The 26,917-nt window shown below is 40.8% G+C and overlaps 1 protein-coding gene across 4 annotated transcripts in view; it reads left to right on the forward strand.

The window, feature by feature from the left end:
* The window catches only part of SSC4D (scavenger receptor cysteine rich family member with 4 domains), a 119,672-nt gene that overhangs the window by 35,866 nt on the left and 56,889 nt on the right, over nt 1-26,917 (forward strand). For all 4 annotated transcript variants that reach the window (XM_072136342.1, XM_072136345.1, XM_072136343.1 and 1 more), the window contains 4 exons: nt 2,229-2,261; nt 6,531-6,836; nt 15,437-15,508; nt 19,459-19,773. In XM_072136342.1, coding sequence (XP_071992443.1) covers nt 2,229-2,261; nt 6,531-6,836; nt 15,437-15,508; nt 19,459-19,773 — 726 coding nt within the window. The remainder of the gene's footprint in view (nt 1-2,228; nt 2,262-6,530; nt 6,837-15,436; nt 15,509-19,458; nt 19,774-26,917) is intronic.

The following is a 26,917-nucleotide window of genomic DNA, read 5'->3' on the forward strand; positions in this document are numbered from 1 at the left end:
TCCCTGCTCGCCAGAGCTTACGGTTTATGAAGATGATGGGGTAACACGAGGTAAAAGAATATTTAATGGTCAAGCCATTCTTCTTAGGGAATAGAACAAAATATAATAAATGGAATTGCTGTCGCTTGAACCACTCAGCCGTCATCTTATATACCAGGTCCAGGGTGAATGGGACTGCAGAGAAGTCTGGTGCCTGTTGGTTGCTGGATAACAGATGGGAGGACGACACAGGACGGGTTAGTAGAAGAGTTAAAACTTCATGCAGTTAATGAGTGTTATAGGCTTGCCTAAAGAAATGGGTTTTAAGAGCATGTTTGAAACTTTGGAGGTTAGGTATTAGTCTGATAGTCCGGGGCAGAGCATTCCATAGAATTGGTGCAGCTCTAGAGAAGTCTTGGAGACGCGAGTGGGAGGTCCGCACTAGGGTAGAGGTTAATCTAAGATCACTGGCGGATCTAAGAGCACGGGTTAGGCGATAGACTAAGAGATAAGAGAGGAGAGGTAGGGGGGTGCAGCATTATACAGAGCTTTATGGATGAGGGTTATTATTTTAAACTGTATTCGAAAGGAGACTGGCAGCCAGTGCAGCGACTGGCATGAACTGTAGGCATACATGGTCCCCTTATCAAACGAGCTGTGTCAGGCAGAATTTTGGGTTGTTTTCATGGCTTCCACAACAATTTTGGGTTGTTTTCATGGCTTCCACAACAAACATATTTGTCGCCACCCTGCTGTGTAATCCACAAAATATACTGGCAAACTTTTATCATTTACCAATATTATTTCAGCGCTTCTTGCGCATCTGTTTACATTCCCCTCACCCGCCATATCCTAAACTTATAAGAACGCTACTACACTTGATCTTATACAAAAGGTTCTTAGAAGTGCTGTTTGGGGAGTAGCCTAGAGACAGGGGCTTGGATTGGCGAAAGCTCGCCTGGCAGCGGAGCGCCAGCTCCATGCCAAGATCCAACTAACATAGTTTTAACTGCAGCACCTTTAATCTACTACTAGTTCACTGCCTCCATACATGGTCCCCTTATCAAACGAGCTGTGTCAGGCAGAATTTTGGGTTGTTTTCATGGCTTCCATGTTAACTTTGTCGCCACCCTGCTGTGTAATCCACAAAATATACTGGCAAACTTTTATCATGTACCGATATTATTTGAGCGCTTCTTGCTCACCTCCTTTGGTTCCTCTCTGCCACCCATTGGTTTGAAGCCTGAGTCCATTTAGGGTATGTCGCCATGCCACTCTCTAGCCTGCCGCTGCTGCCGCTGCCTCTGCATGCCGTCCCCTATAGTGTCAGGGTCAATTATTGGATGTTTTAGATGCTATCTAGCTTCATTCTGTCACTCTGTCATGGCCATGCTGTTGCCCATAATTTTGGCATAATGGTGCGATTAAGCAGCCTCAGAGGCATCCATGCATGCTGCCCATGCTGTTTCCTGTCCATTTCCGTGGTGTTTCCATCCTTTTCTGAGGTTCCCAGGTGTTTGGCCAAGCTTCCCTGTGCAGAGCCTTGGTCCCCTTGAAAAATGCTCGAGTCTCCCATTGACTTCAATGGGGCTCGTTATTCGAGACGAGCACTCGAGTATCGGGAAAAGTTCGTCTCGAATAACGACTACCCGAGCATTTTAGTGCTTGCTCATCTCTAATATACTCTAATTGATAACAAATTTAAGAATGTATTAGTTTATAATGATTTATATTTGCCCATTACTAATAGAAAATAAAAACAAAGTAATATTTACTTATGAACTATAATTTTTTATTAATCATATGCAAAGCCTACAGATCAGACTTCAAACATTTATAAAGTAGACTGAACAAGTCTGGTTTGAAATAGTCAAAGACAGATCAGAGTAAAGATAAAATATTTTCAATTTCTTTCCCATCCTTGCAAGAAAGGCGATAACTGATTTCAATTTATGATAAGAAGAAATGTCATATTTTGTCATAAGAGAATAAGGGTAATACAATGTCACCATCAATCTTTTCAGTACATATTGTACTGAAGGTGTCTAAAAGGAGAGTATGTATTTTTTTTAATTCAACTAAATATAGTTAAAGGGACTTTGCTCCATCAAATGCCATACATGTAGTGATTCTATATCTACATAGTAATAGTATGAATGGCTTTTATGTAGATCTAGATTCATATGTACTTACAATTATGTTTACTATGAACATTGTGCTGTAATTTGATTATTATTTTTTACCTACAGAAATGATATCAGTGATGAGAAGACAAGAAGCAGGTAAGATTATACTACTTGACTTATTGTATAGATTACAGTTTTAAAGGAAACCTACCATTTGATTTGATGCAATATGAACAAACATACCTTGAGAATGCTGCAGCTACACTGATGCAGGATCATATGTTGGTTAATCCCTGCGCTGAGCGGTTTTGCAGAAAAAACAATTATAAAATTAAGATAATGAAGCTCTGTCATTTCTGTACTGGGGCTTGGTGCTTTTCCTTTCACATTTGTTATGCACTGCTCAGAGGATGATGCAATCACAGTGTTCTCACTGCCAGGCAGAATAATCAATTGCCGCACCATACCCCAGCTGCTGTGTATGAGTAATCCAGCTCAGGTTTAATAGTTAGTCCTGTCTTGGCTATTCAGAAAGCCTGAATTTTATAATTGTTTTCAGCAAAACCACTCAGAACAGGGATTAAACAAGATATGATTCAGCATCAGTGTAGCTACATCATTCTCAAGGTATGCTTGCTTCATAATGCATCAAATCAAATGGAAGATTTTCTTTAAGGCTAATTTCACACCACCATTCCTTACCTCTGTTAAAAAAAAGGAAGAACAGAGGTTTAACAGAGGATCTGCACAGGGGAGCAGCACAGGCAGCGGCAGGCATGGAGACAGCGGGGCAGCGGCAGGCACGGAGACATCGTGGGCAGCGGCAGGCACGGAGACATCGTGGGCAGCGACAGGCACGGAGACATCGTGGGCAGCGGTGCGCACGGAGACATCGTGGGCAGCGGCGGGCACGGAGACATCGTGGGCAGCGGCGGGCAGGGAGACACCGGGGCAGCGGCAGGCACGGAGACACCGGGGCAGCGGCAGGCACGGAGACACCGGGGCAGCGGCAGGCACGGAGACACCGGGGCAGCGGCAGGCACGGAGACACCGGGGCAGCGGCAGGCACGGAGACACCGGGGCAGCGGCAGGCACGGAGACAGCGGGGGAGCGGCAGGCACGGAGACAGCGGGGGAGCGGCAGGCACGGAGACAGCGGGGCAGCGGCAGGCACGGAGACAGCGGGGCAGCGGCAGGCACGGAGACAGCGGGGCAGCGGCAGGCACGGAGACAGCGGGGCAGCGGCAGGCACGGAGACAGCGGGGCAGCGGCAGGCACGGAGACATCGTGGGCAGCGGCAGGCACAAAGACATCGTGGGCAGCGGCAGGCACGGAGACAACGGGGCAGCGGCAGGCACGGAGACACCGGGGCAGCGGCAGGCACGGAGACATTGGGGCAGTGGCAGGCACGGAGACATTGGGGCAGCGGCACAGAGACATCGGGAAGGGCAGAGAGAACGGGGAGACTTCAGTGGAAGAAAAGGAGCGGATCCCGGGACAGCGTATCTCCCGACAAGTAAGCAGATGTGCCGCACATCTGCAATCTATTCTTCACTGTGTTTTTCACTGCGTTTTTCACTTAAATGATCCTGTGTTCACTGTGTTCCCTGTTTTTATTCTATTCTTCACTGTTCTTCACATCTGCTAACTTGTCGGGAGATAATATACACGCGGAACAGTGAAGAATAGATTGCAGATGTTTGCATACATCTGCTAACTTATCAGAAGACATTCTTTTTCAATTAAATAACACATTTTATTCCCTAACCATGGTCCCTTTGAAAAATGCTCGAGTCTCCCATTGACTTCAATGGGGCTCGTTATTCGAGACGAGCACTCGAGCATCAGGAAAAGTTCGTCTCGAATAACGAGCACCCGAGCATTTTAGTGCTCGCTCATCTCTAGTAGGGAAGTTACTTGTCAGAAATATAGATTAAAAATGGGGTATACAGGAAAATATTGCATAACATATTTGCATAACATATAAAAGTATATAAATTCGTGAATCATCATTTCATATAGTTGCAATAAATAGTTAGTTAATAGAATGTACCGTTAAATAAAAGTGTAAAGGCAAAAAGAGGAAGCAGAGGTGTGGATTACCTAAACATTATCCTATATCACTGTCTGTTTGCGTGTAACAGGTAACGGAAGCCTCTGTGGGTCAAAAATAGGTCGAAGTCGAAGCGAGGATACATTCCACAGAGCAGCGGGATGACTGAGACCTGTGTATAGTTCCTCTATGCATTTGCTTGCTCAATTACGTAAGGGAAAAGGGATCGAAAGTGCAGGACCCCTGAGAATTGTAGAATATGGGGTAACAGACACTGTTGGAATGTAAAAGCAGGTGTAATCCATCGTTCGACCCATGGAGGTGTATTATGTTATGGACAACATGGTAGGTAGAAAATATTGTGAATATGGACACATGTGATGATAGAGTTGGTGTGCTATTTGGTTAGTAGATGATGAGGAGATGGTGGACTTAGGTCAATATTGTTTCAGTCATCAGGTTAAGTCCTGAGGGTTTGAGGGTTTTTAGTCTATATATCCAATAGATCTCCCTCTTTTTTTAAGGCTTCGAACCTATCATTGACCTCCTGATAAATATAATCGATGGGGATAATGGAGATATTTCCTCCTCCTTTATGCTTTAATGTACACTGCTTTAGAATTTTGAGCTTAATATCGTATCAATGCTGATTGACCCTGCAGTGGAGGGCCTGAGTGGTTCTTCCTACGTACTGTAGGCCGCATTGGCATTCGATCAAATATATGGCTGCTGCAGTTTAACCTGTGTTTCAAATTAGATGTTTCTTTGGTGTTATTTGATGTGAATACATCCGATACCTTTATTATTTTGCAACATAAACATAATGGCTAATCACACTTGAAACTACCTTTTTGTTTGATGGTTGGTCCTCTTTGTAGTTTATATTGTTTTGGAATACTGGGGGCTAAAAGGTTTTTGATTGTTGCACCCTCCTGTAAGTGCCAGAAATATTGTCTGGTACAGCCTTTGTTAGTAGTGGGTCTGATTTGATGATGTTCCGGTGTCTTTTAAGAATATCTAAAATCTTTCTACTGTCTTTGCTAAAGATAGTGATTAAGTTTAGTTGATGTGGTGGTTCTGTTTGTTCTTTGTTTTTGGGAAGAAGGCTTTCTCTTTGGGTCAGTAAGCTGGCCCTTTTAACAGCATCCGTGATGACTCCTTTTGGGTACTTTTTCTCAATAATCGCTGTTTTAAAATGTAGCACTGTTCCTTGAATGTTTGGGTATCGGAAAAATTCCTTCTTTGGCGCCTAACTGGCTGTAGGGAATGTTACGTAGCCACTTATTGTGGTGGTTTCTTCTGAAGTCAAGGTAACTATTGACATCTACGTTTTAAAAAAAAAAAAATTTTTGTGGTGAATTCATTCCCATTATGACTTAATATCAGCTCTAGGAATTCCACATATTGTGTGCTGTTGTTTGGAGTAAAAATAAGTCCCCAATCATTTTGGTTCATTTTAGTGAAGAATTCCTGGAGAGACGCGATGTCGCCTTGCCATATTATGAACAGGTCGTCTATATAGCTTTTATATAGTTTTTCTAGATGTATTTTCTAAGGTGTAATAAAGATGTTTTCAAACATCTGCATGAATAAATTAGCGTAAGATGGTGCAACTTTAGTGTCCATGGGCCCATCTTACGCTAATTTAATAAATTCTATAAAAAGTGATCAAAAGGTCGTACAGTCCTACAATTGATAACATTGTAAACTTCATCAAAAGCCGCAAAAAAAGGCACCTCCCAAAGTATAAAAAAGTTATTAGTGCCAGAAGATGGCAAAATCCCCCCAAATTTTTTGTACATGAGGTTTTAATTTTTGTAAATGTATGAAAACATTATAAAACCTATACAAAATTGATATCCCCATAACTGTACCAACCCAAAGAATAAAGTAGACATGTCATTTGGGGCATACAGGAAAATACATAAAATCCACGCCCACAAGAATATGGCACAAATGCATTTTTTTTACCAATTTTACTGCATTTGGAATTTTTTTTTCTGCTTCCCAGTACACGCCATGAAATATAAAATACCACCTTTTTGAAGTGTAATTTTTTCCGCATAAAATAAGCCATAAATTAGCTCTGTACATGGAAAAATAAAAAAGTTATAGATTTTTGAAGGTGGGGAGTGAAAAATGAAAACGCAAAAACAAAAAAGGGCTGTGGCGGGAAGGGGTTAAAGCTCTATTGTGGGGGACTGGGCAGGCAGTGAGTCATAAAACACATTATAAAATGAAAATCAAGAGTCACATAATGACTATAATAATCCTGCAATACGCAATTGACTCTGATTTCAGCAAATCCGTTGAAAAATTTAATATTCTTTCACTTTCATTGTACTTACTTCTGGTTTATTTCCCTGCTTGCAGATATCCGACTAGTTAACGGGGTGAATCACTGTCAAGGAAGAGTTGAAGTTCTTTACAATGGGACTTGGGGAACAGTATGTGATGATGACTGGGATGTCGTTGATGCCAATGTAGTTTGTCGACAACTGGGATGTGGTCATGCCATTTCTGGGCCCCACAGACTTTTATTTGGTCAAGGCACAGGGCCTATTCATTTAGACAATGTGGACTGCAAAGGAACAGAATCAGCACTCAGTCAGTGCAGGAGCCATGGATGGGGAATACACAACTGTTACCACTATGAAGATGTTGCTGTCACCTGTAACGGTAAAAAGGTTTGGTTCTGGTCTGTCATGGAAGATGATTAAAAGGCTTAATTATTATTTTCTGTAGACAATATAAATCCATAAGACATACTGAATGTAACTTTATTTCCAATAACCTTCAGCATGGCCCCTGCCATTATTCAATTGAAGAGTAATGTATATTACAGTACAACACAGCCTTAACCATTTGCCTGCCAAGGACGTATCTCATACATCCTCACAGAGTGGCACCTCTGTGGTCAAGGACATAATGAGATATGTCCTGGATTTTAGTAGATATATATCTGAGTCTTATGTTTCAAATGAAACTAAAATAGGTGCCAGGTTCTTGAAATGTCCACATTTAAGGTGACAATTTTGGTTGCAATTTTTTTAATATAAACAAATTACTACCGATTGTCATTTTAACAGTAATATCTCCAGGTCCCTGGTACATAGAAACACAATCCTAGATTCATAGCTTCTTAGCCAGCAGGATACAGGGAGAAGCTGTAGGAGGATGCACAGAGGAGCTTCTTGCAGCTAAAATAAAAATAAAGTAAATATTGACTGTATGGATTTTCATGTTATTAAAGTCTCCTATCCTATATATATATAATTTTTTTAAGTAATGGAGGGAGAAGATTAACATCCAATCCTCTTCACATAATGTGGCATTAACACCGCAACCTAAAAAGTTGCATGTAACACAAAAAAAATAAAGTAACACAATAAAGTTTTTTATTTCACACCATCCCTTCATTATTTATACATATGTTATGGTCTTATTACTCAAATTCTTATGAACCTCAGAAGGTTCCATTATTGTGCTGCTGATACTATGGCCCATTTATTAAAACCACCGAAAAGTGAGCTTTGATATCTCATTAGCTTAGTTTATGGGAACAGGTTTTTTTTATCAGGGTTAACGTTGTGTAAGGGATAGTACAATATTATCTCTGTGCAAAGCTCCATACAATTTTCTGCAAAAAAATGTTTGGCGTATCCAGTGGGTTTAACATTCCCCTTGCTGCATATTTAGTAAAATATACACATGTGGGGTATGTATGAACTTTTCACATCTTACTGTTTTTAGGAAAGTACATTTAATTTATATACAGTAGGTATGAAACAATCCTCGATGTGAAAGCAGCACTCCAGGGTTAATAAAATATTCTTTATTCCACCAGTGGAAATATATGTTTCGGCTGACTCTATGTAGCCATTCTCAACAGTGGGTACAAACACCTTACAGACACCTTACAGACACCAACAGTATTCAGACACCTTTTAAGGACATCTACCACCAGGATGAAAGTCTGTATGCAAATGAGCCTGAGGGGCTTCTTGCTCCATTAACACCTTTTCATACAGTCCTTCATCCTGCTGGTAGATGCCCTTTAAATTTTTCAGTCTTTGTTTAATTGCACGCAATTGGTAAGATCAAAAGGTAATTTTTTTGCTCATTAATGTACACTTTGCACCACATCTTGACAGGAAAAAAACCCAGAAATGTCAAAATTTTTGTCCAAAAATGTCAAATGTCAAAAAATGAAATATCACATAGTCATAAGTATTCAGACCGTTTGTTCAGTATTGAGTAGAAGCATCCTTTTAAGCTTGTACAGCTATGAGTCTTCTTAGAATGCAACAAGTTTTTGGGATAAGGAAAACCATGCCTCTTTAAGCTGCCTTGTAAGACAACTCCCTTGACATCAAACATGACCTTCAGGAAACCTGAATGACATGATGGAGGCAGGGCTGCATAATCTGTGTGCGCTATATAAGTAAAGGAGTTATTATTATTATTATTTATGATGAAGATTTAAGACCAGTCCAGCAAGTAAGTCATGCACCCTGTAATATACTAGACTGGCTGCATGTAGGCATTATCCAATCTAAGCTCAATAAAATCAATGTGTACAAAGCTCCTGGACCAGATGGGTTACACCCCAGAGTTCTTAAAGAACTCAGTTCTGTTATTGCTGTACCACTGTCTAAAATCTTCAGGGATTCTGTAATGTCTGGTGTGGTGCCAAGTGACTGGCGCAAGGCAAATGTGGTGCCAATATATAAAAAGGGCTCTAAAACTTCGCCAGGCTATTACAGGCCTGTAAGCTTAACTTCCATTGTGGGGAAAGTGTTGGAAGGGTTAGTAAAAGACTACATACTGGAGTATGTGACATCAAATAGAATAATAAGTGACAGCCAGCATGGGTTTACTAAGAATAGAAGTTGTCAAACTAACCTTATCTGCTTCTATGAAGAGGTGAGCAGGTGCCTGGATGGAGGAGCAGCTGTGGATATTGTGTTCTTGGACTTGTCACTGTCCCTCATAGACGCCTGATGGGTAAAATTAGGGCTATTGGTTTGGCAGAAATCATTTGCAATTGGATTGAAAACTGGCTGAAGGATCGTATCCAGAGAGTTGTGGTCAATGATTCCTACTCGGAATGGTCACCAGTTATGAGTGGTGTACCTCAGGGTTCTGTGCTTGGCCCACTACTATTTAATATATTTATTAATGATATAGAGGTAGGAATTAATAGCACTGTGTCTATTTTTGCAGATGACACCAAACTGTGTAGTGTAATACAGTCTATGGAGGATTTTTATAGGCTGCAGGGTGACTTGGACAAACTGAATGTTTGGTCATCCACTTGGCAAATGAGGTTTAATGTGGATAAATGTAATGTTATGCACCTGGGGGCCAATAATCCAAAGGCAAAATATGTCCTTGGGGGAGTAAATCTGGGAGAGTCCCTTGTTGAGAAGGACCTGGGGGTACTAGTAGATCATAAATTGAATAACAGCATGCAATGTCAGTCAGCTGCCTCTAAAGCTAGTAGGATCATGTCATGTATCAAAAGTGGAATGGACTCTAGTGATAGCGATGTAATATTACCACTATACAAGGCACTGGTTCGGCCACACCTGGAATATGCTGTCCAGTTCTGGGCACTGGTCCATAAAAAGGATGCCCTGGAGCTGGAGAGGGTTCAACGTAGAGCCACAAAACTGATAAGGGGTAGGGAGGGTCTTAGTTATGAGGAAAGATTAAAACAACTAGATTTATTTAGTCTGGAAAAGAGACGACTATGAGGGGACATGATTAATTTATATAAATATATGAATGGTCCGTACAAAAAATATGGTGGTAAATTGTTCCAGATTAAATCAAATCAAAAGATGAGGGGGCACTGTCTCCATTTGGAGAAACCAAGGTTTAATCACCGGAGGCGACAGGGCTTTTTTACTATGAGAACTGTGAATCTGTGGAATAGCCTGCCTCAGGCGCTGGTCACAGCAGGGACAGCGGAGAGCTTCAAGAAGGGTCTAGATGCCTTTTTACACCTAAATAACATTGATTGTTATGCTATATATATTCCCCTAAATCTCTTCCTCATCCAATCCCTACCCTTCCTTGGTTGAACTTGATGGACAAGTGTCTTTTTTCAACCGTACAAACTATGAAACTATGAAACTATGAAGTAAGTGATAGAACGTGGAGGCAAAGTAATAGAAAATTTAGTCTAGGACTAGAGGATATCCAATTCGGCACAGAAACACATCAATGAGTAGTGTCCATTAAAAGACCATGAAAAATATTCCAAAAATTTATTCATTTTACTTCATAATATTCCATTCTTCCTAGAAATATTAAATACGACTTATCACAATGCACAATAATATTGCTTGCAGATCAAATCCAAAATGAGTGTGGAAACAGTTAATAATCAATCACTAGTGATCTAGCGTAACTCCAAGTTCATGAATACATACACTCACATAGCTTGATCTTGGGCAGAGATTTATAATCCTGTGGATGCTGAACAGGCCGATGTAAGCCACATGCAGTGACGTTTTGAGGTACACGCCCCTTTGCCTGAATGCTGATGAAGGGGGTGTGCCCCCCGAAACATCAGCGCATGTGGCTTGCATCGCCCTGTTCAGTGTCTGGAGGATTATAAATCTCTGCCCATGGTCAAGCTATGTGAGTTAAGTGTATCTATTTATGAACTTGGAGTTACGCTAGATTGCTGGCGATTGATTATTATCAACTGTTTCCACATATTGTGATAAGATGTATTTAATGTTTCTACGAAGAATGGAATTATATATGTATATTATGAAGGAAGGTGTGTGCCTCTCCTAAAGCCAAAGGCCCCGGGCACCCACCGGGTGAAGTTTTTCACACCTGAATTTGGGGATACTCTGACATTCTTCCTTGCAGATCCATCAGGTTGGATGGTAAATGTTGGTGGACAGCCATTTTCATATCTCCCCAGAGATGCTCAATTGGGTTTAGGTCGTGACATGATGCTGCCACCACCATGATTGTATTTGGCAGGTGATGAGCAGTACCTTGTTTTCTCCTCACATACCACTTAGAATAAACACCAAAAAGTTCATTCTTTGTTTCATCAGACCAGATAATCTTATACCTCATAGTCCTTCATGTGTTTTATGCTAACTGGATGTTGGCTTTCATATGTCTTGCACGGAGGAGAGGCTTCCATTGGCACACTCTGACATAAAGCCCTGACTGGTGGAGGGCTGCAGTGATAGCTGAATTTGTGGAACTTCCTCCCATTCCCTACCGCAAGTATCAGAAGGAAATGGACAGCTTGTGAGTTAAATATGAGGGTCATAGGAAAGGGTCTGAATTAGAGATGGGCAAATTTTTCTAAATTTGATACGATCAGGTTCACCGAATTTCCAGAAAAAAATTGATTAAAATCGAATCATAACGAATCACGACATGTGACGTAACAGTACGTCACATGCCAGGTACGGGTGCATGGAGAGGGCTCACGGGCTGAGCCCTCTCTATAGCTGGTGAGTCTCTGCCACATGCTGCAAAGCTGCCGGCGACTTCAAAAATATGGTGGCGCATGGGCATGTTTTTCTTGGTTAATAAATAAGCAAGAATATCTACATTTCATAGTTTCATAGTTTATACGGTTGAAAAAGACACTTGTCCATCAAGTTCAACCAAGGAAGGGTAGGGATTGGATGAGGAAAGGATTTAGGGCAAACAATTCTATATAACATAGCAATCAATGTTATTTAGGTGTAAAAAGGCATCTAGACCCTTCTTGAAGCTCTCCGCTGTCCCTGCTGTGACCAGCGCCTGAGGCAGGCTATTCCACAGATTGACAGTTCTCATAGTGAAAAAGCCCTGTCGCCTCCGGTGATTAAACCTTGTTTTCTCCAGACGGAGACAGTGCCCTCTCGTCTTTTGATTTGATTTAATCTGAAACAATTTACCACCATATTTTTTGTATGGACCATTCATATATTTATATAAATTAATCATGTCCCCTCGTAGTCGTCTCTTTTCCAGACTAAATAAATCTAGTTGTTTTAATCTTTCCTCATAGCTAAGACCCTCCATACCCCTTATCATTTTTGTGGCTCTACGTTGAACCCTCTACAGCTCCAGGGCATCCTTTTTATGGACCGGTGCCCAGAACTGGACAGCATATTCCAGGTGTGGCCGAACCAGTGCCTTGTATAGTGGTAATATTACATCCCTATCACGAGAGTCCATGCCACTTTTAATACATGACAAGATCCTACTAGCTTTAGAGGCAGCTGATTGACATTGCATGCTGTTATTCAATTTATGATCTACTAGTACCCCCAGGTCCTTCTCAACAAGGGACTCTCCCAGATTTACTCCCCCAAGGACATATTTTGCCTTTGGATTATTGGCCAAGTGGATGACCAAACATTCAGTTTGTCCAAGTCACCCTGCAGCCTATGAACATCCTCCATAGACTGTATTACACTACACAGTTTGGTGTCATCTGCAAACATAGACACAGTGCTACTAATTCCTACCTCTATATCATTAATAAATATATTAAATAGTAGTGGGCCAAGCACAGAACCCTGAGGTACACCACTCATAACTGGTGACCATTCCGAGTAGGAATCATTGACCACAACTCTTTGGATACGAACCTTTAGCCAGTTTTCAATCCAATTGCAAATGATTTCTGCCAAACCAATAGCCCTAATTTTACCCATCAGGTGTCTATGAGGAACAGTGTCAAATGCCTTTGCAAAGTCCAAGAACACAATATCCACAGCTGCTCCTCCATCCTGGCGTCTGCTCACCTCTTTATAGAAGCAGATAAGGTTAGTTTGACAACTTCTATTCTTAGTAAACCCATGCTGGCTGTCACTTATTATTCTATTTGATGTCACATACTCCAGTATGTAGTCTTACTAACCCTTCCAATACTTTCCCCACAATGGAAGTTAAGCTTACAGGCCTGTAATAGCCTGGCGAAGTTCTAGAGCCCTTTTTATATATTGGCACCACATTTGCCTTGCACCAGACATTACGGAATCCCTGAAGATTTTAGACAGTGGTACAGCAATAACAGAACTGAGTTCTTTAAGAATTCTGGGGTGTAACCCATCTGGTCCAGGAGCTTTGTACACATTAATTTTATTTAGCTTAGATTGGATAATGTCTACATTTAGCCAGTCTAGTATATTACAGGGTCCATGACCCGCACTGGCACCACCCAAGTCAGAAGTTCTCTCTTTTATTGTATAAACGGAGCTAAAAAACCTATTAAGTAACTCCGCCTTCTCTTGGTCTCCAGTCACCGATGCCCCATTTTCAGAATAAAGGGGTCCAACCTGTTCTGAACCATTTTTTTTTTTTGCATTGATATACCTAAAAAATTTCTTGGGATTTGTTTTGCTATCTTTAGCCACCTGTCTTTCATTTTGTATTTTGGCTGATTTGATTTCCTTTTTACAGATTTTGGTAAGTTTTTTGTAAGTATTGAAAGCCTCTGGTGACACGTCAGATTTATATATTTTTTTTTCTGTTATTTTTCTATCATGATGGGGTGCAGAGTATGCATTAATGAGCAAAAATCTTTCGATCTTTCGATCTTACCAATGAAACAAAGAGTGAAAAATGTAAGTAGTCTGGATTTGTACATATTTTAGTGGAATTTTAAATTTAGTTTAATGTTTTGCGTAATTTTTACATTTTATTACAGTTAGCTGCAAATTTGCATGGAGGTGGTTGTATGAATTAATTACAGGGGGTTTTTTTTATACATGGTAGGTCATATTTTTATGAAAAATAATGATTTTGAAAAGATAAGAGCTTTTTACTTTATTATAACCAAATATTACATAGCTTTTTTGCATGTCATTTTTGGAAATGTAAATTCTTGTTGTTTATTGTGGTATATATTTTGATCTGCTTATGTTGACTTATTTTTTCATCCCACTTTGTGTGTAAACTTCTGATTTGATGTGAGTTTTATGTAACAATGTATGTTTCCATGAATTATTTTTTTAATAATTTGTGTTTGTCACAAAGTTGCATGATGGTGGTACGAGCTGTCAACTGTTAGTCAAGACAAATGCAATTGCCAGGTTTCCTGCTTTCAAAATATTTAAAGGTTTTTACGGGTTCCATTACTTTTTAATCGCTATATTTTGCAGGTTGTGATCATTATTTTTATAGGTTGTGACGGCTTAAAATTTCTGTTTTAGTGATTTTGTGATGATTTATGCATGTGAACATATGACTATGAGGTATCTATGAGCTCTACTGATGTTCATCTAGTACATTTAGGAGTTGTGAAACAAATTATATTCTGTTAACGGCACACTTTTTGCCATCAAAGTTTTTATGCATTTTTCATAAAATTTTACACTTTGAATCAAACTTGCATTAAGGTGCCTAGGTCTATAAACTCCTTAACACAATTTTGAGAATGGGACAAGTGTCTGCTTTCATAAAATATATGGTTTGTTGGGGGTACAATTCTTTATGATGTAATTTCAGTTTCATTTATACATGTCATAACTGGTGAAATAAACATCACTATTTATTTTGGAGTGCTGCTTCCCTGTTGTTGGATTCCTGGACGAAAGGGTTTTTTTGAGCCAGATTCCCTGAAGCTTGCACCCACAGCGGATCACAATCCAGATTACCACAGTGCCACTCCATCAACTTCTTCTAGTTTGGGCCTTTGTCATAACTGTAATAATTGCCCTGGCCAATAATGCGACAAAATTTCCAGAAACACCTGTCAGGGAAAATGTTAAAGGGAAAGTGTCTGTTTACTCAGAAAACAAAAGTTATGACTTTATTTTAAAATTATCCAAATGTAGATTTTATTTGACTACGTGTAAGTTTTAAAAAAATAAAACGTTTGAAAACAAAATCACAAAAATATGTATAACATAAAAACAAGGTTAAAAATGTAATTTTATTATGATGCCTTCCCTTTAATTCTTTAATTCTCTAAAGTCTTTTGAAAAAAATTCTAATTACTCAGAAAAATGTTGAGGTCCATGATTTGATGGTAGTAAAGTTATGGTGTACTATTTTTTCAAGGTTAAAGCATAAACAGAAGATTGGCAAACTAAACATTTGTCTTCAATGTTGTTACTGAAGTGAGATACAATAAAAAATAGGTAGTTTCACAGTTGAGTACTTATGTCAGGGAGTCTGTCCACTATTCTGATGGTTTTTAAGAAGTATCAACTTTGTTATTCGTATTCTGTTTTCATTAGCAAAACATATTTTCTATCTAAACACATTTTCTTACTACACAATCTTTGTCTTTTCAGAGATATTGACAACTCCTAGCAACAAGGGCCAACTTACAAAACCTTCTTCTCCTCCTTCACAAAATGTTCTAAGTAAGCCACAAACCTTTGTTTTGTTTAAAATTATAAATAATATGTATTTTATGTAATATTATATAGTATGTATATAAATAATATGTTGACATTTGCTATGGTCAAACATAATATATTGGCACATTTTTATGGTGTAAAATAAGACAACTAATAGGAGATGCAAATTATAACTAGACAACTGAGGAAAATGCAGCAGCAATCCGTTGTAACCAAGTGAATCAAGCGTTCTCTTTATACATCAGAAAAGCATGCAATGTTTCGATACTTGGTCTTTGTCAAGCATGTGTCGAAACATTGCACGTATTTCTGATGAATAAAGAGAACACTTGATTCACTGGATTACAGCGGAGTGCTGCTGCTTTTTCCTCAATTGTATCTTCTTGGAACCATGTAAATGGGATCTTTCTGCTGCCTTAATGACCCAGGCCTATTTTTCAAAACCAGCATGTGTCACTTTATCCGGTATTAACTTTAGAAGGCTTTAACTCAAAGTGTTTTGAGTTTGTTTTTTTGTGAAATTTTATACATCAATTTAGTGGGAAATTTTGGTTGATATATTTAACATTTATTTATGAAAAAGGTGAATTTGGTAAACATTTTCCAAAAATTAGTTATTTTCAAAATGTTCTGTTTTTTTCAAACTAATTTTGGTAATAAGACTAACATTTACCATATCACAGCTTTGTGTTGGTGTCATTTTATAAGTGTCCTTTTGTTTTATTATGATACTAGAAAGACCACAAATCGAAACAGCATGTAGGAATCTTGATAATCCTTTTTACAGAATTTCAAACAAAATGAAGGTTTGATTTGGAATTCACTAATATTTATCATTAATACTTTCATTTAGCCCAAAAATTTAACCACATAAAATGAAAATAGAAAATGCATCTACGAATATATTTAATTGCAATATCTTGCATTGACCGTGGGATCGAACAGATTAAACAGGCCTGTTAGAGCAGGATCCCTGCTCTTCCCTGCATGCAGAACATTAGCTAGTGACCAACGTAGAAACCTGTATGGGTGGTCAATAAGGGGTTAAACTATACCTGGTTTGACAATTCAGCATTAGACTCTTTAATGAATCTGGGGCAGCATAAAAGTATTGAACAAAGGCAAATCTGCCCCATTGTTCACAATCTCTACCAACTTGTCATATCTTATGAATCACACTTTTTGCACAGGAGCACATTCAGAATTGAATTTGAAAAGAGCTTTGTTTAAACTATGGTCACAATTGTTTTAATGCCTTAGTTTTCACCCAGCCAACACTCTCCTTCCCAGATCTACTCAGTGGCACCAGCCTCATAATAGATCTCAAAACAATATCGACAGGTCAGACCAGTTTAGACCAGGTATCACCGGGCAAACATTTCAGCTATAGTCCCTGCCCACCTCATTCAACACCCTGTCATGTGTAAAAGCGCATGTGGGATGAAAAAACACCAAACCTGGTGGAAATTGGTCTTTTTAATATTTTTTTTTTATAATACTTTTATATAAATAGCTCTCACAGAGCTTGCCAAATCTGTTCCTGTCCCCAATGGGGCTCACAATCTAATCAACCTACTAGTATGTTTTGGATTGTGGGAGGAAAACGGAGGACCCGGAGGAAACCCACGCAAAACACGGAGAGAACATACAAACTCTTTGGTGTTTTTACATGCCCTGTCCCAGAAAATTGGTTTACACAGCATGAAGCAATATTCTTAACTGGATACAGATTTCTTAACTAATGCAATAAAGGACCTAAGCTAAAACCTTAACCCCTTCCCCCTCTGCATCCGATATATCGGACGCTGAGTGCAGTGACTTAGCGCGCAGAGCCGATGCCAGTTCAGCTCAAGATCTGAGCCGAACCGGCATTGGAAAACAAGGTGATAGCCGGCACCCCAGTGTAACACCCGCGATCAGAGTGGGCTCCGATTGCGGGTGCTTAACCTGTTAAATGCCGCGGTCAGCGCAACCGCGGTATCTAACATGCATCTGGCGGGTCTTTCCCCCACAACCCCCCCGAATCGTTTTCGGGAGGCGACGATCATTGCTGTGGCATCACTGGGGTATGATCTGGACCCCAGTGTTGCCTGCAAGAACTGCCGGTAAGATGGCGTCTATGACGTCATCTTACTGGCAAAGTGCCAGCCTATGCATGTGCATAGGCTCACACTGATAATACCCTGCAATACATGAGTATTGCAGAGTATTATCATGAACAAGCAATCAGATGGTTGCTTGTTCATGTCCCATGCTGGAAAAAGTAAAAAAAAAAAAAAGTTATTCACTAAAAAATAAAGAAAGAAATCAATAAAAATGCCCAAAAGCCCCAAAAACATATAAAGAGACATATAACGCAAAAAAAAGTCTAAATCATAACACAAACCCCACATATATAGTATCACCGTGTCTGTAACAATCTGTAGAATAACAGTTAATAATTATTGAGCCCCCACGATAAATGCCATAAAAAACGTTTATAAACCCTCCAAAAATTGTGATTTTTACCTATTCAATCCCACAAAAAATGCTATAAAAAGTGATAAAAAAAACCCATATGTACTCCAGAATGATACTGGTGCAAAGTACAACATGTTCCGCAAAAAACAAGCTATCAATCAGCTCCGTAGCCAAAAAAATAAAAATGTTATGCCACTTGGAAAACGGCAATACAAAAATGATAGATTTTTCCCTACTTTAGGGTTTTATTTGACAAATTTAGTAAAACGTTGGAAAAATATTCATGACCGGTATCCCCGTAATCGTATCGACCCATAAAATAAAGGTAACATGATTATTAGGCTAAAAAATCCAGTACAGAATTGATGCTTTTCTACTCCTGCCCTAAAAAAAAAAGTTCCTAAATTTTCAACAATAGGGGATACCAACCCCAAAATGCTAACACTGGAAAAAGCATCTCGTCCCGCAAAAAGAAGGCTGTCACATGGCCCCAATAACGAAAAAGCTAAAATTTTATAGCCTACAAAGGGGGCCAATGAGGAAACTAAAATCCTGGCAGCTGCAGGGCGCTCCTTCCTTTCTGCGCCTTGCTGTGCGCCCATAAAACAAGTTACTGCCACATGTGGGAGGTCTCTGTACTCGGGAGAAATTATAGAACAAATTGTATGGTGGGTTTTCTCTTTTTATCTTTTGGAAATGTGTAAATTTTAGGGCTAAATGAACGTATAACAGACATAATTTGACCATTCCAAATTTCACCTCCATTTTGATTCAATTACTATGAAGATCTCAAAGGGTTAACAATCTTCGTAAAAGCTGTTTCTGAAAGTTTGAGGGGTGCAGATTTGAAAATGGGTTGGTAATATAGGGGTTTTTGATGCTAAATATGTAAAATTTCATTCAAAACTGTATTTATCCCCAAAATAGTCAATTCTGAAAATATGGAACAGCGATATTCGATTTGTAAGCCATGCGATGTCAAAATAAATTATCCAGACATTTCAAAAATTATGAAAATGTAAAGTAGACAAATGGGAAATGTTATTCAGCAATTTATTTAGGTGGTAAATCTATCTGCCTGAAAACGCAATGATTTCGAAAATGGCAAATTTTTAAAAAAATTCATCATTTTTTCTTTTTATACGCAAAACGCAAAACTTATTAGCCAAAATTTACCACTAAAATGAAGTACAATATGTGGGGAAAAAACAATCCCAGAATCGCTTTGATAAGTAACAGTGTTCAAAAGTTATAACCATATAAAGGGACACAAGTCAGAATCCAAAAAATCGGGCTGAGCCTTAAGCTACAAAATGGGAGAGCATGGGTGCGCATTTCAATTTACTTCCCTATTTGCTATAGGTGTGGCTAAACATTTTAATTCAACTTTTATGATGAGTAGCCGGATACTTTTGTCTATATGATGTATTTTATATATGTAACATACATGGCTTTTATCCTAACATTAACTGTTTAATTGCCTGTCATTTCAGGAGATGGCAGTATAAGGTTGGTTAATGGAGCAGATTCCTGTCAAGGGAGAGTAGAAATTTTCTACAAGGGTAACTGGGGTACAGTTTGCGATGATGACTGGGGATTGAAGGATGCAATTGTTGTATGCAAACAAATTAACTGTGGTGAAGCCCTGGACTATAAAAGCAATGCTTACTTTGGTTATGGGACTGGTCTAATACTTCTGGATAATGTGAATTGTGATGGGACAGAGTCATACCTATCAGCTTGCTACAGTCTTGGCTGGGGAATTCACAATTGTGGCCACCATGAAGATGCCGGAATCATCTGTGCTGGTAAATACCACTTGCATTCTAAGAAGCAAGTTCTGCTATTAAAACATTTTCCTGAGAAGATTATTATGAAAAGCCTTTAGATTAGATTGGATTCACTTTTATTTATCCCAATCTAACTGGATACTCACATAGCTAGAGCTACACTTTTTACAAAGCTCAACACCTATATACAGGAGAAGGGACTAGGAGAAGTCACCCTAGCCCACCTATCTCCACAACCATACAGATAACCCCAAGGAGAAAGTCACATAGAAATATTAATATGTGAAATAGAGGTAGCAGATACAGAACAAGTATGCTGTCAGGGGGCTGGTATATGACTGGCACTTTCTCCTTTTTGCAAACTAGTCTGATCAGATAATTCAGTAGTCACAAACATTTATTATAAGAAACAAAATGTTATCTAGACCAAAACCATAGAAAAATTATTTAAAATTTAATTTTATTGCGAACATTGGGTGGACATTTTTCAGTGCTTTTACACCTGATTCTGGAATCAATTTTTTGCAGTGCACCCTACCCCCCATGTGGGCGTGGAGAGACGTGGCTGCCAGTAGGATGGGCAGGAATGGGGAGTTCCTGCCCCGTGTCTGTAACCTTTGTTTGCAGGTTTTTATGCAAAACTGTGGCTTAGTTTTGCCGGTGGCACGGCCACCGGACAGATGCATCAAGGTGCCGATTCTGTTAATCTGTCATAGTCATAGGCTGACTAATATTCAAGGCATATTGGGCTTTTTTTAAAATAAGGGTTATGCAACAGGATGCATTTCTTTGCGAAGGTCACAATGAGTTAACCTTTTAAAGACCAGAGCTTTTTTGCTTTTTCGTTCTTTTATTTTTAAATTCTAAAAGCTATATATTGTAACAACTTTCATTGTGTAGTACAAATTATACATCCACTTTATGCATTGGACCAAAACAAATCACAGAGATAAAGTTTTGCTTTGTTTAACACCTTTAACCTCTTCACAATCAGTCAACATATTTTTTTCTACAAAGGATCTGTGGAGAGGGCCTGTGGACTTAAGCCCCTTCTACACTGGCGTTTTTCACGCGCGAGTTCTGCGCGTGCATTTGACGCGCAGAACTTGCATTGCACTCTGTCCCATTGTATTCAATGGCTCTTTCTTCATTAGCGTTGTTTTTCACGCGCGTGCTTGCGTTCGTTTGCACGCGCGTCAAAATCGCAGCATGCTCTATTTTTGCGTTTCACGCGCGTTTTTCACGCCCCATTCAAGTCTATGGGGACGTATCAAAAACGCATTGCACTCGCGAACATTGCAAGTGCAATGCGAGTGCAATGCGTTTTAAACGTAAGGGTTGCTAGGTGACCAGAATAACAGTATTTCCCCTGCTCGCGAACGATCATTTAATTAAAAAAACACAATGAAGAACAGTGAAGAATAGAATAAAAACAGTGAACACAGTGAACACAGGATCATTTAAGAGAAAAACACAGTGCAGAATAGATTACAGATGTTCGGCACATCTGCTTACTGGTCGGGAGATACGCGCGGAACGGTGCGCCCAAAATAGCATGTGAAGAACAATATATATGTGTGAAGAACACATTGCAGATGTATTTAAACATCTGCAATTTGTTCTTCACACACATGTGTGAAGGGTTCACCATGTGGGATGTCAGGCTGTCCGGTATAACAGGGTTGTATAAGACTGACATCATTGGGGAACACTTAGAGGAGAGGTTAAACCTTTTTTGGCAGGTTCACCAAGTGGACAGGGTGAATGTAATAGGGCCCAATAATGGTTGGGTACGCTGGGGGGTTTAGGCCCCCATAGATACGAATTAGGATGCATCGGGGCCAACCAGAGCTTCTCTATTTCGACCCACTTAGTATAGGCTGCTGAGGCCGCCCAGTATGGTATATATTGTAGCTGCGTTGCCCAGTAGTAATTCACAATATGTGGGACTGCTAGGCCTCCTCGGGCCTTGGGAGCAAGCCTGACCGATTTAGGCATTCTATTATCCCAAATGAAGTTAAAAATAGCCCCTTGCAGAGCCTTAAGCTCCTTTTGTGGTACTTTAATTGGCAGAGTTCTAAAGTAATATAAAAGTTTTGGGAGCCAAGTCATTTTAACAGCAGCCACTCGACCGAGCAGGGAAATATGATGTCCCTTCCATTTAGTGAGCATAGTTCTCAAATCCTTAAATAGAGGGGGGTAATTGGCATTGTAGAGTGTTGAATAAGAAGCTGTCAACTGTACCCCTAGATATTTTAGGGAATTTGTCTTCCACTGATACTGATAGTTCTGTTTCAGTAAGGACAACTCCTCAAGTGGGATGTTCACAGGTAGGGCTTCTGTTTTCGCAGTGTTTACCTTATACCCTGCTAAGTTGCCATATTCCCGAATAAGCGCGTGTAGAACTGGAAGGGAGGTGTGAGGCGACATTATGGTCAATAAAACGTCATCAGCAAATAGTGATATCTTAAACTCCTTATCCCTTACTAATACTCCCCGGATATCAGCATTAAGCCTAATTTTCGCAGCTAGGGGTTCAATACATAAAGTAAATATTTTGGGGGAAAGGGGGCACCCCTGTCTAGTACCATTATGTATGGCAATGGGGTCTGACATGGCATGCGGGAAGCGGACCACTGCTGTGGGTATACTATATAATCCACGAATCGCTCTTAAGAAGTTCCCTGTGATTCGATATGTTTCCAGTGCAGCTATCATAAAAGACCAATCCAATCTATCAAAAGCTTTCTCCGCATCTAAGCTAAGCTATAAAGTGGATTGTGATTCCATATTGATCACGTCAATAAGATCTATAGTACGTCTGGTGTTATCAGATCCTTGCCTCCACGGGACAAAGCCAACTTGGTCTTTATTAACCAACTGTGGTAGCCATTCATTAAGCCTATTAGCCAAGATGCAGGTAAAGATTTTCAGGTCAGAATTAAGCAGTGTGATAGACCTATAATTGCCACATTCGGTTGGATCCTTCCCTGGCTTAGGAATCAACGAAATGTAAGATGCCAGCGTATCGCGGCAAGGGAGGGTTCCTTCTAGAAAAGCGTTGAACAGTGACAACATATAGGGAGCTAGATCTTCCAGATAGACATTATAATACAGATAAGTGAGTCCATCTGGCCTGGGTGATTTTCCCGAAGGAAGCATCTTAATCACTTCATCTAACTCTTCCTTTGATATGGGGGCATTCAGGGTAGCCACTGCTGCATCTAATAATTTCAGTAATTGGCAGGCAGGCGGACAAGTAAGATTTCAGTAAGTCTCGCTTCTTATTCTCATCACTGGGGAGATTACTAGGCAGTGCATAAAGTTTAGTGTAGTAGGCCCTAAACAGGTGCGCAATTTCTTTCGGGTGATACTTAAGGTCGCAAGCAATACCAATGGGAGTATATAGGATGCCTCAGTAACTAAACATAACTAATTCAAAATTCCAATATAGCTTTATTTAATCGGCCATCAAAAAAACATACAGTTAAAAAACACACACATAAAAACCACAAAAGATGTGGCGGTGGTCATAAATAATGCAGTACATGTTAAATACATCCAAAGTTGCAAACACCAGTATATACACAATCAGGCTATAACCAATAGTATTACCCACCAGGGTGTAATGAACAGCCACCAATTGTAAAGGTAGTAAGTCTGACCACCGCCACAGCACCCCAATACTTAAGGTCGCCTCTTGTGTCCTTAATCGCTTGAGGGGTACCGTTGGTATGCCTTTCCGACAATAGTCGTGCCAGAAGCGTATGCACTTTATTACCCTTCTCATAATATCTCTGTTTCGAGAACGTTAGTAATTTTTCTATTTTCTGGTTGGCGTAGTCACTAGCGCCTTTAGATGTACCGTGCTTGGTGAGGATAACATTTTAGCCTCTAGGTCCCTAATTGTATGTAGAATTTTCTTGTAGTATTCAGAGGCTGTTTTTTTCACCCTTGCAGATACTGCCATACGTTCACCCGCACTCCTACCTTGTGTGCCTCCCATAACGCCTCTTTTGAAAGTAAAGAGTGCTCCTCCCTGACATAGAAGGCATGAATGGCTGCCCTAATCTGTTCCCATAATATGGGGTACTTGACCAGCGATTCATTTAATCATCATCTACTAATCTTAGTGGGCCTCAGTGAGCGTGTGAGGGTTACAGAGACTGGCGCGTGGTCAGACCATGAAATGGTGTCAATGTCTGCCGAACCTAGAAGACGGAGGGCTACAATATTCCCAAAGAAGTAATCAATTCACGTGTGACATTTGTGAGGGTGTGAAAAGAAAGAGAGGGTGCGCTCGCCCGGGTGATCTATCCTCCAGAGATCATACAATGAGTGCAGTCAGATCAGTTTACAGAATTCCCTAGCTACTCGCTCCTGTGTTGCAGATGCAGGACCGCCTGTCATGGATAGGCGATCTATTGTTGTTGAGAAAGTCATATTAAAGTCTCCCCCTATCAGTATCGCTGCTGGGGAGAGTGTCTGCAGTTTACGCAGTATTCTCCGCAAAAAGGGGATTTGGGCAGTGTTGGGTGCATAAATATTACATAGTATAATTGGGTTTCCCCGTAGTGTCCCTTCCAGGATAATGAACCCCCCCCCCCCCCCGGATCTAGGTGCTTGGCGGAAACTGTCACAGGGCATGTATCTGAAAGGAGTATTGCCACCCCAGCTCTTTTACGGTCGTGAAATGTAGAAAAGGCATGTGGAAAATAATGTCTGGCGAAGCTAAAATTCCCTGCTCGGTCAAAGTGGGTCTCCTGTACAAATGCTACTTCTGCCTTCAGTAATCGAAGCTCTCTCAGTAGTAAACGGCGTTTAACGTTAGAGTTGAGTCCTTTTACATTTAATGTAACACAGTTAACCATTGGGATAATTTAATTGTAATAAAAATGCATGGGTCATGCTTACTCACCACAATGTGGACCTGATAGTTGCACCAGCCGGACCAGCCAGCGTAGTGAACGACCATCGTCCATATTCACAGCTCCGAGAGGAAAGGAAAAACATGAGGTTAGGGAAGACAAAGACAAAAAGGTGACAAAGACTAATATAGGGGCAGATTTATCAAGTGTCTGAAAGTCAGAATATTTCCAGTTGCCCATGGCAACCAATCACAGCTTCCCTTTAACATATTCATGAGCACTGGTAACATGAAAGCTGAGCTGTGATTGGTTGCCATGGGCAACTGGAAATATTCTGACTTTCAGACACTTGATAAATCTGCCCCATAGTGTCATCAAATGGTCCGGGCCAAGGGCGCCTGGCCACAGGGAACTCCTCCAGGGGCCAATCGTCCTATAGCAGACTAACAGTGTCCCATACGGGGACACCGCACTGACCCAACTCCCATACAGTGGGGGTAAACCATCACTCAACAGAAACCACGGTAGCCAACCTCCCCCTCCCCCCATCACTCCACAATAATATTGCAAATTATAAAGAGGAAACCTCTATTCATATAGAACCACCACCTTGGGATTATAACAGTCTTCGCCGAACCTGATGGGAAAGAAGATAATAACAAAACACCATTTTTCAGAAACAATAGCCATATCGCTCAGCCCTCTGATAGGGTCGCTGCAGGCCGGTCGGACGGGGACCCAGATCCCCGTAAGCGCTTTTTCTTCTGGCGTACTGGTTGCCAGGCCGGTGAGGGTGATGGGGGTGGCATTCCCACCTCCCAATCAGTCAGTTGGGGCTCCACAATACCCAACTCTTTGCAGAAGGGGGCAGGTCCATGAAAGAGCGCAAAAGTGAAGTAGTCCCATCCTTCCTGGTGGTGAGGGCGAAGGGGTATCCCCATTTGTACAGTAGATGTGCTTTCCGGAGTACTTCCAGGAGGGGGCGTAGATGCCTTCCTTTCTGCAATGTGATCCAGGACAAGTCGTGATAAAGCTGCACACGGGCCCCTTCAAACTCCAGGTCTTTGGCAGCCCTGGCTTTGGCCATGATCGCTTCTTTTAAAGTAAAATCATGTATACAGCATATGACATCTCTTGGCTGAGAAGAAAGCCCCTTAGGACGGAGCGCCCTATGTGCTCGATCCAACTTTATCTTGTTTGTTGCTGGAGGATGTATTCTAGAGCCTTTGGAATTTCTGCGTCCGATACCTTTTCAGGCAGGCCCCGGACTCTGACGTTGTTACACCTACCCCGGTTATCCAAGTCCTCAAGGTGGCGTTGCATATTCCTCATGGCCTCAGAATGCTCAGTCACTGTAGTTTGTAGCTGGGAAACGTATTGGCGAGTGACATTGTGATCACCTTCTAGGGCAGCGATGGTGAACCTATGGCACGGGTGCCAGAGGTGGCACTCAGAGCCCTTTCTGTGGGCACCCGGGCCATCACCCAAGCACACTAGACAGGACTCAAAGAATCTTCCTGCAGTTCCAAGCAACTTAAAAAATGCTGCTTTCATTCATATATTTAAGTGATACTTACTTCGCTACTTGGGAATGTAGGAAGAGGGAGAATGAGTAGACAGGGCCGAATTATTTTTGGAGGATTTCTGCGGGCCCTACGATTCTCTGTGTACAGAGGGACACTAGAAAGAAGCTAAAATGATGCAATTTTTCCAACTTGTACTGCTTTCATTTTTGGTTGGCACCTCACAATAAATAAGGGGGGTATTGGGTTGCAGTTTGGGCACTCGGCCGCTAAAAGGTTCGCCATCACTGTTCTAGGGTCTCAACCCTTGCTGCAATATGATGTAAATCTTGTCTAACCGCAGATATCTCAGAGCGGCATGTCTCGGCTACCTCTGAGATTAGTTGTTGAAAGTCCTTCTTTGTTGGAAGGGTGCTCAAAAACTGGACCATAGCAGCAGGAAGATTGTTAATATTTTCATCAGTAGTAACTGAAAGGGTTAATGAGGGGGACCCCATGCTTAAAATGTCCTGTGCAAATTGTGACATAGATGGTGTGGCCCCCAAATCCTCTTCTGAATCACCATCTTCCCCCATCTCTGAGGGGTTAATGGCCTCTGATAGGAACTTTTCTCCCTGCGTTAGTGGCTGACTGCCATTTCTCTCAGGCTGGGTAGGTGAAGCTATGCCCTGGGGAGACTTGGCTGCGGCTCGCTCACCTGAAGTCTGCCGCTGTCGTTGTGGCAGGGGCGCTGAGGGAGCTGGGAGCACAGGCCAGTCCGGGTCGCCATCT

The sequence above is a fragment of the Engystomops pustulosus genome, chromosome 2 (assembly GCF_040894005.1).
Source record: "Engystomops pustulosus chromosome 2, aEngPut4.maternal, whole genome shotgun sequence".
NCBI classification, from domain to species: domain Eukaryota; kingdom Metazoa; phylum Chordata; class Amphibia; order Anura; family Leptodactylidae; genus Engystomops; species Engystomops pustulosus.